This window comes from Bombus bifarius, unplaced genomic scaffold (assembly GCF_011952205.1).
Source record: "Bombus bifarius isolate JDL3187 unplaced genomic scaffold, Bbif_JDL3187 scf7180000008028, whole genome shotgun sequence".
Classification (NCBI taxonomy): Eukaryota; Metazoa; Arthropoda; class Insecta; order Hymenoptera; family Apidae; genus Bombus; species Bombus bifarius.
Genome location: NW_022884400.1, coordinates 197,459 through 209,933, shown reverse-complemented (window position 1 = coordinate 209,933; position 12,475 = coordinate 197,459). Strand labels below are relative to the sequence as shown.

General features: G+C 36.3%; 1 protein-coding gene across 9 annotated transcripts in view; it reads left to right on the top strand.

Annotated features, from left to right (window-relative positions):
- Nucleotides 1-12,475, top strand: part of LOC117207338 — a 148,002-nt gene that overhangs the window by 57,006 nt on the left and 78,521 nt on the right. For all 9 annotated transcript variants that reach the window (XM_033447443.1, XM_033447442.1, XM_033447451.1 and 6 more), the window contains exon 3: nt 6,015-6,139. In XM_033447443.1, coding sequence (XP_033303334.1) covers nt 6,015-6,139 — 125 coding nt within the window. The remainder of the gene's footprint in view (nt 1-6,014; nt 6,140-12,475) is intronic.

Sequence of the window (12,475 nt, the reverse complement as noted above, 5' to 3'; positions counted from 1 at the left end):
ACGCGCATACTGCGATAATTAGGCCGCCAAGTTTCATGCAGATTTTGAGAAAATGAGACCTATAACATTTATTTCTTTCGCCTAAGTATCGTGATAGCCGCTATTTTATGGATTTTATATATTTTTGCAATTTTAAATTCATCGTAGGTGCATAAATATTCGTGTCATTTTGCTTTTTTTTTACGTATTAACCGTTTATTTGAATAACAAATACAATTGAGACGTCTAGGAAAGATAGAGTTAACCGATTTAGTTTCTAGGAACATCAAATATTCTCAATGCATCTTACGTTTATTATTCTCGGGACATTAAAAGGATTTTTCATTTCCATTCAACGAATTCTAAATCTTCGGAAATCCATTGAATCGAAGGTATTCAATAACGGGATCGAAGGATAGAACCAGTTATTGGCATTAGAGAAGTAGAATATTTCACAGTTGCTCTTTCCGCTTTTCGTAAGAAATTATCCGGATCGCTTTTCCGTTCCTTTATAAACGTGGAGGATCGTCTAGGGAACTGGTGGTAGTAAAATCAGACCAGGCGAAGTCCTCGAATTGTCGTTCGGGGAAAGTTTCGACGTGAATTGCGCAGCTTTTTAGTCGTTTGAGAAACAACACGAAGAGTGACGTATGAATGTCAACGATAAATTCTTGTCGATAAACGTTGTGGCAAGGCGGGGAAGTTGTTAGTATTCGCGACATCTTAAACGGCGGATCGCTTTCCACTGGTAACATATTGCTTAGAAAGTTGTGAATGTGCGCCGCTTTTCTGCCAAGGTGTCGCGCGAGTTTACTGCATCATCGTATACATAAATCTTGCCCGTGTCTCGGTCGTATTAAAATCACTATTTCCTCCGACGATAAACAGTATTCCTCGTTGAAGTATAAAACGCTCGAAGTTATAAGTTTTATAACAGTTGTTCACACGAACTGTCTCGGTTTTCAAATTTACATCGAGGAGAAGATTGCGACCAGCCTTTTTACCATAACGTAAAAATTAAGTCTGACGTCTAATGCGTAACGCGATGGTTCTTAACCATTTTGCAAATATATACATGCAAAACGTGGAAATTTAAATATCATAAATTAAAATGTCTACTGTTCAAATAAGAGTTAAACGATACGCGTGTTGTTGATTAAAAACCATTGTCGTAACGCATCGTCGCCTGTATTTCCTTTAAGATAATTCTCGGCGAAATGTTAGCCAAACTGAAATTTGTTAATAAATGTTGATAGACGTAAGGGTGATACGATATCGTGGAAATAATAATTTTGATTTATTTATTTTATGTTTATTTCAAAAGGTTAAATGTTAATACAGATAATTGCAATATCCAATGTAAGCATCCTTTTTTATTAGTATTTAATTCTTTGTATGACATTTCGATGTAATCTTGTGCCAATTTTAGTACGGTTCTTGAATGTAGCTTTCCTGTATCAGAAAAAAGGTAAAAACCCTCTCTTTTCAAATCCTCCGTATGTCACCGTGTTAAAACGCATTAAGTTTTGTTAACAAATTCTCGATAACTGTGTGATAAATCGATTCCAGATAGACAACAGTTTCTCGTAATTGAAATTTAAAGATAATGGTCTTGAATTTTGAAGTTCACCTGAGGAATATCTTAAAATATCATCCTTCCAATAAAAAAAAAAGAGAGAGAAAAGGAAGCCAGTTCTTAAATCTATAAATCTTCCCACTATTAACAAGACATAAATATATTAAAAGAAAAAGATGCAATAACCAGAAAAAATTACACAAGTATCGTAAAACGTTAATCTCGTTTCTTTCTAACCAATTTCTGGCAAACTGCGTTTCTCTCCAAAGCCCTTAAGATACCACAAACCATCCCTCACGGATTACTTCAACAGCTTTTCCCCATTTCGAGTGTGGTAAAGCGGTTGAGTAGTATAGGCACGTGTGTGGTCAGACATTGAACACAGACCCTTCGAAGGCGGCCTAATAAAAGCCGAAGGAAAGTTGCCACTTGTTGCTGAATTACGCAGTAGAGAACTATACGGGCAGCGATGCTTAAGCCAACCAATATCGTCTCGGTATATCCTGGGAAACGGAATGGCCGCGTCGAGTTCGCATAAATCGCACGGAAGGGAAACAGAACTCGAGACCCGTGTAATCTTGACGCTTTTAACATTGAACACACACACCGTAGTGCGTGTCTGTCCCTTCCGTTTCCGCCACGTTCTGGTAACAAGGCGAGATTTATCGCTGGACGATATCCATTATATGTTTGAACACACACGTTTGTTATACGTTTGTTGTAATGTTATAACATTTTCATTTTTAGTGGATAGAACGTAAGTTAGTCGACTGAGACGCGATTCCCAATCATATTTTGGCTTCATTCTGTTGTCTTCGTCATTTCTTAGACATCTTTTTTCTTTTTCTTTTTAAATATTTTATTCGTACGAATATATAAAAGATAGTAAAATTATATTGAATACTAAAATCACATATTTTAAAAACTATCTATATCGTAATAATCTCTGTTGAAATAGAGCATTCATTTCGAGAAAAACTTTGCAAACTTCGTACTATTATATTGGTAGAAACAAATTTGCAGAAATAAAATATCCAAATGAATAATTTTATATATCAAAAAGGTATAAATTTCCTATGATTTAAAATACCATAAACCATAACATTACAGGGTACAATTTCACACATCAAATATCCCAATCACGACCCTCTTTCAATTGTACATATTTCAGAAATAAGATATCTATAATTCGTTCTTAACCCCACACACACTCGCAGATCAGAGAACCAAGAATTAAAATTACTACTGTACATACCATACAAAAAGCCAACAGCATTGAAAGAGAGAGAGATCGCCAGCTTTTTATTCCCGATTTTCCTCGACGATATTCTCTGCGGATTATCTCCATATACAGTGGAAAACGCAACAGCAGTCCGCTCTAAGCTTATGCAAGGAGAGATCAAAGCGGTTTTCCCAAAGCTTGATCGTATGGATTTACGCTTCGTTAGTTGCCGCGGCCGCGCCTTTGGCCTTATTATCGCTATAGTAAGCGGTCCACCGGGCGACCGACGACCGATGGAAATTGCTCGCGAAACCGCTCGGGATTATGGTAATCGTGCGATGCTCCCTACGTACTCCCGTTAATTTACCTCGCTCCTCTTTTTTCTCCCATCACCTCGATAAGGCTTCTATCTGAATCTACTTCGATTTCCATTGTAATTCCTTGCGCGCTTATCACGCGAAAACGGTTTGAATACGAAGGTACGCAATCTTTATCGAAGAATTTTGTTATTAATGTATCTGTTGGGAAAATCGAACTTTGCATGATTAATGGGGAGTTACGGTTTAATTAATCATCTTGGGTCTTATCTTATGGCACATGTAAGGTAGATTTGTTATGATGCTAAGGATTTCGAGATTTAGAGTTGGACAGATCGGTACACTGGAACGTCGTTTGTATAGACGAAATTTTAGAAGTCTTTAACTATTATTCCACATGTCGCCGATTGTCAGCTCACATACACGAACGACTAACAATAAGACACGCGTTTCGCAGCCGATACAAGTTTGCAACGCTATTATGTATTTTACAGCAAATGTGAAATGATCTTGTACGAACATGAACTTTTATTAACTGAACGAAAAGTTATAGGTGGTAGAAAGTAGTATGTGAATTCTTATTATATGAACGACTTGATTATACGAACTAACTTGTCCATACACATAAATGGAGTTCTATCGTATGTCACTTAAATCAATCAGTAGGTACTTCTAGTTTCTGTTTCATATGAAATCTCATAAGACGATACTCTATACATTGCTTATGATTATACACATGCTCATGCTTTCACCCCTTTTTGAATCCTCGAGACTACTGCGCTGTAGAGACAGCATTATGTACCTATATTACAGGAAACAAAGAATCTCGATTTTTGAGGATAACATTTAATTTGACACTGTAAAATCATATATTTATTGTACTATTATATTGTCATTAGACAGCCTATTTATAGTAGGCTATTATTATTCCCAGGTTTATTAGACTAACGTAGGAACCTCTTACTAAATAAGACTTTGATCTTTTCTAAAAAAAAAAAACTACGAAAAATTGATAAAAATTGGATAGCTAGAAACATGTATATGCGTATAATATATAAATATTTCCATTTTATAATTATATCAGAATAGAATTATACTCTCCAAGAGTACCTGTAAATATCCGAAAGACGGAAATTTTACATTTCTTCTTCGAAGCCACCACAACCTTTTCTCCAAAATTCCACTTGGAAAACATCATCCTCCGCTGCTACCGCATAATATTTCCACTCTTACCTTCCCTAGAATACGCATTAGAACTCAATTCCTCGATCTGCGCAACGGATTTCCTCATTCTTCCAAGTGAAACAGATAGAAATCCCAGCTTTACAGAAGCATATTTCGCCGAGTCACGTCTCCGCGCTTCATCCTCCAAGAAAACCAAGACTTCATCCGTGATTGTGGATCAAAGAACCGTGGTAAAAATTCCTGTTCAGGCCCCGTATTGGCCAGCTTACCATCAAATCCGTGGCGTATACGTGGCAAATGTTTCCTTTTGAACGAGTTGTAAACGTCGGAAAATAACTTGCCTCCAGTTACGTACGTCTCCGTGTGTATGGAGTTTGCCAAGTAACATCGGTTGGAAAGTTTCCCCTAGCGCTGTGTACCTCTCTCTCTCTCTCTCTCTCTCTCTCTTCTCTCTCCTCTGCAACCATCGTAATTTCACTGTGGAAACATTCGCAAACAAGTTTACCTAATCTCCGAAGTAAATTCGTGTACGCGTGTTTGACGTTGCTCGGGCATTAATCGTGCTCGATTAATCGCGCTAGGTAATTTCGCGAATCGACCTTGAATTTCCCCAGAGAGAGAGAGAGAGAGAATCGCGTTGGTTCTTCCAGGCAATTCGTCTACCATTTCGGTTCCGAGCTGTTCAGACGATCATTCTAATTTAGCTTCTGCTGCAGAGAGCAGTTTCTTGGAATTAATTGTGTTTCGACGAAGATAAAGGTTGAGGTCTTCTGGTTAGAGCGGCGATGAGAGAGCGGTAGAATTATTGAGATTTCGGAAGGTGGAAATATTTTTGGAAACGTGGAAATAAGGAATGGTTTTACGGACGTAAATGAACGTAGAAATGGACGCGATGAAATGATTTTTAAATATATTGCCAAGCACAGTAATAAAATTCGAACACGATATCAAAGTTTGGTTAGAGTTAATTGTGTTTGGAAGATAAAGGACATTTACGTTTAGACAAGTAGAGTCAATGGACAGAAGTTCATTTAATTAAACCTTAAGTTATTTCTATAAACGGAGTACAGATAGATGCAATGCGGATGTATGAGGATTTTCCGTATAAATAAATTATGCAGATATTCTCAATCCATATTTGATATTCGTTCTGTCTCTGCATCCTAATCTCAAGTCTCTCCTCGCGCTCTCTGACGTTCGAAACTTGCCAGTTACTTGCTATAAATACGTAAAAAGCTCGCTAAAATATTTATACCGAATTCCTGTACCTATAAAATTAATTAAAAGAAAGTCGAACGATCTCATTATTTTTCGAATGCTCTCTCGGGGATAACGAACAGGGACGTTTGATCGATCAAAATAGTGCGATGACAATTTACTCAATATAGATCATTTCCTAAATTACTATATTTTGCTTGATTTCATAGAAGGACGCGTAAGAATATCGAGAGAAAATAGAATGGCGAAAAACCAGATTAAGTTGTTAAAAAATGTAAGTTTGGATTGGTTGACGATTTCGTAATAAACTGGCAATTAATTAGCCCGAAGAAAATGTATGTTTTACATAATTGTTCAAATTGGTATTCTTCAGTTTCCTTTTAACCCAGCTCGATAATAAAAGAGAAACATTTTAAATAATAAATGAAAATTATGTTAAAAACTCGGTTGATCTCTAGATAGTCTTTATTAATAATAAGAAAACGGTCTGAATAATTTCTTTTTCCTTCTGCTTCAGTGTGCGGTGACATTCACGGACAGTTCTATGACCTGATGAAGTTGTTCGAGGTGGGCGGGCCACCCTCCACGACGAAGTATCTCTTCCTCGGCGATTATGTAGACAGGGGTTATTTCAGTATCGAGGTAAGTTTGAAAATTCATTACGATACTCTCGTTCTCTCTCGAACTTCGCACAAACGCCTCCGTAGATCGTTATCGCGTTAAATAGAAATATTAACGAAAAAAAAAAAAATGGCATTTGATAATATCAATTTACGCGATTAAAACTTCTTATTCGAGATAAAATAATAATTTTAATAATGATACAAACGATTGGATACAATATTTATTCATTACGTGAGACTGTTCTTTTATTTCATTGAAAACTTTCATTTCATACAATAAAACAAGAATTATTATTTTATCCTCCGCTCCAATTGAAATTTTGAATTGTATCGGATGAATTCCGTGTCCTTGAGGTTTTCGAACGCTTCCATAAATCGCTATCGCGCCGAATGGATGGAAATGTAACAAATAGCGTAGAATCTTTTCCCTTGGATTATTTCCTGCGCAAGAAAAATAATAATTTATTTTAATAATTTTTCTTAGAGACAAGGCGAGAGAGAGAGAGAGAGAGAGAGAGATTTCTTCTTTCAATAGAAATATCAAGAAAAATAATTATTTCGATAATTCCTCCTGGTAATATCATTCTGTGCTCGTTTCATTTTATCACGAGGCTGCACAATTTTCAAAAATACGTTTCTCCAACAAAATTTCGAGAAAAATGTTCTTTAAAAATTTCAGCCCACCCTATATAATATCAATGATTATTTTACTATCTAATTTCGTTCTATTATCGTACCAATTGAAATTTAGCACGATATCGAGCAGATTCCAAGTTCTTGAAGGTCTTCCTATTACGATAGAACACGGAACGCGTGCAGACTCGCATTCACGAGGCACGTAGACCGGAAGCAGAGAGTTTCTCTGCTCCTTCCCTCGATTATCGGACTTTCTAATTAGCGATCCGCTCGGTTAATTACCAATTAATATGCTCTCCGTTTGTCCTGGAATGTGGTTAACCATCGAGAATACGAAGTTCAGGCCGTTCTCATTTGAAATTCCCGCGCTCGTTCGAAACTTGCACGGATTTATTCCCCTGTAGGTACTACGAGATGCGCTTTATAGGATTTCTCATATTTTCCTAGTAATCGGGAGAGCATGGAGAAAGGAAATTCTATTAGGTCTGCTTTCGAAAGAATTTAGAGGAAAAGTAGCTTTTCAGTGGAATAACAGCGATTCGATTTTTCAGCGTTTCGAAATTTTTATCGAAAATAAGAAAGTTTGAAATTTTGGTTTACTAATCAAACGGAATTGCCAGTTAATTAGACGGCTGTGAAACAGAATCGTTTGGAGTTACATTAGCGAGTAATTAGAAGCAGTTTACGTACTTCCAATGACTGGACAGGGACATCGTTGATACAAGTTTTCATGTAATTAGTATTGTTTGGTAATCGGAATGGTATTTATCAAATTCTCCATTTGCATTAAAATGTATAAATAGTATAATGGAATATACGAATATTCTATTTATATTGCTCCATTTCCATTACTCGAGTTCTATCCGTATCGAAATACGAGCGAATAAAGTAAACTAGTGGAAAGAAAATGTTTGTTGTTCATTAATGATTCATAACAAAAACTGAAGTATTATTTAAAAAAAAAAAACAAAAAACGATAGTAGGTATATGTACTATAATATACAATAATCATAATGATAAATGTCAAAGGGGGAAAAATAAAGGAAGACGATGTAGAAGAAAGTATGCAAATACTCAATTATTACAATAATTCATTTATCCTGTTACACCAATCGCGATTATTATTAACGACGAAACACATAAATTATTCCTCGATATTTGAACGTATCGAACTCCAGCTCAATCGTCGCCGATATTTCATCGTCAAACAATTTTTTCACAAATATAGAACCGTACCTGTATGAGAAGAAATCTATAATATCATAGTAATAAATAACGCTTGCCGGAGCTAGACGACTTGTCGTCGTCCACGTGAAAGGACGTCCTCACGATCGAGCAAGATGAAAAGAATTTCAACCGGTGGCTGGATTGAAAAATCGAGAAGCAGTTTACCGTCCGTTTTTAAGAGGATCTTGCCGCAACAACGTGAGCTTCTGCGTGACCGTGCCCGCACACGCGAACAAGAAGGACGCAACGAGCCTCCATCGACAGATCGATACTCTCTATCCGCAATATGCTTCGCTGGATTCTCCGGAGAACGCCAGAGGAAAACAGATCCTTCCAGTTTTCTTCATGAAATACACATAGGCGTTCTATGATGTTACGATACGAAAGGAAATCGCGTAGTATCAGTCCTTGAGCTTGCTCTTCAGGTTTATATTCTTTACGGTTATTCGTAATTAAACTGTATAATATTTTATGCAAATTTTATGAACGTTGTTGAAGAAACGGAATAATGTTTGTATGATGAAAAATGCCAATGGTGGGCGCGCTATGATATATTAGATTGTCCGAAAAGTTTCTTTCGTTTTATGAGAAAATAAATAAAGACGCACAACGTTTTTTGTTTTATATTATTTTGTCGAATTACGTACGATCCATTTTGTTCTGTTGAGATAAATACCAAGACATTTCACTGACTTGGTTTCACGTTTGTATGCATTGTTGTAAAAAACACGTTTGCGAAAGAAAGACACTTTCCGGACAACCAAATACATGACAATGTCAAGATGCAAACATACACAGAAATCACGTAAAATGCTAAAATATGTAAAATGCAAAATATGAAAAATATCCAGGAAGCATCAAACGCATTAGAAAGCTATAGTGAGGCATGGAAACATAGAACAGACAGATATTGTAGTTCGAAAAAGGGGAGAACGTGTAAGATCTGTGAGTGAAACGTGAAACGTGTGATGGAAGATCCCGCAGGAGTACAAAGCGTGGAAAAGATTCTAAAGGATAAAAGATTGCATCAGATTAAACGAAATAGAAAGAACAGGGAGAGAAAAAATGTTAAAAATGGTGGAAGAAATACTAAAGATTAAAAAGGTGTCATAAGCAGACGGTTAGCAGTAAACTGTGGGAAATAATAGTTTAAGAATACGAAAAACTTCTGGCGTAGACTCTTAGGATGAAGAAGATTGGAAAAATTGAAACCAAGTCGCATTTCTTGGCTTCGAAATCAAATAAATCATTATTATTGTCAAATATCCAAAGTAAAGTACTTGTTATGATATTAAATAGACGAAAGAATTCTCTGCTCGGTCTCTCTTCAGTTTTATTCGCAAAAGTTTGAATCTATATAGACGTCTGCTCTAGCTATAACGCATTGCAACAGCCTTTCGAAGGTAATAGTACTGCAACAATGGCAAAATCCAATTCTTATTAAACTTGGATAATTCGATGTCTATTAAAGCGTAATATTGGGTTGGCAACTAAGTGATTGCTGATATTGTCAATACCATCTAATGACAAAATCCGCAATCACTTAGTTGCCAAGCCAATACATCCTGACGATGGTTTTACGAATAAGAGTGACGGAATAGGAACGAGAACGACGTAAAAAAGAACGAGGGGAAAGTTTGTAAGGGAATATTTTGAGAGGTTGAGGATAAAAAGAAGAGAACAGGGTGTAAGAACGGAATATTTAGTAGCAAAAGAGGAGGAGAGAACGTGAAGGATATAAGTGGGTTAAGAGTGCAGAAAAAGGTATAGGGAAGCGAAGTGACAGGGGAAAAAATGAAAAAAGCGGATCACGGGGAGATTCGTGTAAAAAGGGAGGAAACGAAGAATGAATTGATTACTCGGTTAAAAAAGAAAAGGAGGGAATACAAAGGGGAAGAAGATATCGGAATGAGTGGAATAAAAAGGAAATAAAATATAGGTAAAATATAGGAAAAAGAGAAGTAGGGATTTAGGATAAAGAAATGGATAGAAATAACGAGGAGAAGAACAATGGAACGTTATATGAATCATATTCGTAAACGATATGTTTTCCTATAATTTAATGTACATGTAACAATTTTCAAAAGAAAAAGTAAATTGAATAAAGGTATTGAAAAAATAAATTGAATAAGATATTCCCTTTATGCAAAAATGTAAAAATGATAGCTCGAATGTAGTGGAAATCGTAACAAGAGTAGCTTCCAAATATTCATATTATCATTCGATAAAAATGACTATGTTCTACACAGACAGGGTAGTTTACGATTCAACTCTCTGGTAGCCGAAAATGGTTCCGATTGAGTTTCCAATGTATCTTGGATAAAGTGCCAATTTGATTTGCAGAAGTTGAATAAATAGCAGCAGAGAGAAGTAAAACATTGAATTTTTTATTTAGAAGACAAGTAAGACAAACGAATTCTACTAAACTGGATTCTACTAGAATGTTAAATAGGGCTTGAACTATAACATCTATGGTGTCATAGAAAGGGCTTATTCTACTATCTTAGGACCAAGAAGGATTCTACTACTTTAATACAGTTGAACAGGTCATAAATTCTATCATCTTTGTCGCGCACACTAGTGAACTTAAGCAGAAACTGGAGAGTTCTACTACTCTTACAAATAAATTTCCATCTTTATGGTTATCGTCACAGAACTCGAGAGCTCGGAGCGTTGATTCTGGAATATTACAATAGGGTGCAGCATTCTCCGTTCCTTTTTGTTTCAGCTATTCCTAGATCTTGGTTATTTATACTTTCCGGTCCCTTTTGCACGATCAAGTTAATATTAAAACAGTAAAAATTGGTTAAAGTCACTAATCGTCGGTATTAATAAACAAATGGAACAGATTTGATTCGAAATACCTGATTATGATATTTCACGTGAACTTGTCAATTTACCAAGAATTGATGATATCGTCAATTATTGCGCAACAAACGTGCTAGTAATATTCCAACATAAAAATGGATATTACATTGAAAAGATTATGTCTACCCGCCATTCAAACCTCACGTTCGCCTACTCTCACAATTCGAACATAAAATCCGCCGATATACCGATAAATTGATTGCACGCACGTGTAGCGCCCCGCCATAAAAATCTAAACTAAAAGTAAGAAAAATAAAGAACGCGCCAACTAAAATGAGATATAAAGCCACATAACTAACAACTACAAGAGATGAAGTTAAATCAAGGCCGAGTTAAAGGAAACGAAGGGAGAAGCCAGAGAAAGATATTTCCAAGAGGAGGTGGAAGATCACGGAAAACGAGAAACAGGATTAAAGGCGAGGAAAACCATTCAGGAAGACGCAGAAGGAATAAGTCAGATGAGTCGGAGAAAATTGGACTCGGTTAAAGGAGAAACAAAAAGAAGATGTCGTGCAATGTTCAAGGAAAAAGATAGCTGTTTCTTCGGCTCGAAGCGATTTCAGAAAAAAGCGAGTAACGAATAGGGAACGAATCGAGCTAGATGGTTATGACACACGAAGGAAAAAAAAATGAATGACAAGGGAAAGATAAATTGGGGGCCATAATTCCGTGAAGGATCAATCCTTTGACCCTCTCTTATCGTTCTTATCGGCGATATCGTTCATCGGGTTTCTCTTATGTGCGTCCCCGGCAACTCTTATTTCCGGTTCTAGTCAGAGATACAGTCCTACGAGAAATACATTGTTTCCGGTTCGTTTTTATCGATATTCAGCCACGGAATTACTTGGAGGAAAACGACGATACGATTATCGGAACGCGGGGAGGGAACAATTTTATTTTCTTCTTAGAGAAGAAGGCTGGACCATAAGGTCAGATATCTCCTGTGATCCTTTGCTAGAAGAAGATTGGGAGAACGTAAATGGTCTCCGTAGTTTATGGGAATTGGCCTCTCGATACGTTTTCTTGGCGATGTGCGGAATAGAGAGAGATTGGAGTAGTTCGAAGAGGTCGGAAGCTCTTGGGTCAGTTTTGGCGATGATCGATTAGAAATACGTTTGTCTCTTGAGAACTTGTGTTTAGCAACACGTTAGGAAAAAATTTATGGGACATGTTTGTAACCTTCTAAGCTGCCTTCGAGTAAAGTTTTTGCCTTATATCTTTCTCGTATCTTTTGCTGAATCTTCACAAACCTGCAAATATTTCGTCCCGCGTGGTAATATTAATTTTAGAACACTTAGCAGATACATATTTCATTTAGAGATGTGAGAATAACATTTTCATATTTATACTGGCCATTCGTTTATTTCGATGGAATGACTTACACCTTACCAATTCACGGAATAAGGTAAAAAGCACGAAAATGGTAAAATTAAGACTGCAAATTTTTTAAATGAAAAAACTGAAGAGCTGTTTCATTGGAAAATCATATTAAGAATCAACAAGAGTGCAAATATTGTGAGCATGACAGCAACGTGGATATAAACAGAAAATATTGTTTCAATTGTTCGCTCTAAATATTCATACGTGTTATTAGTTATAAATTAACGATGGTTCATATCATTCT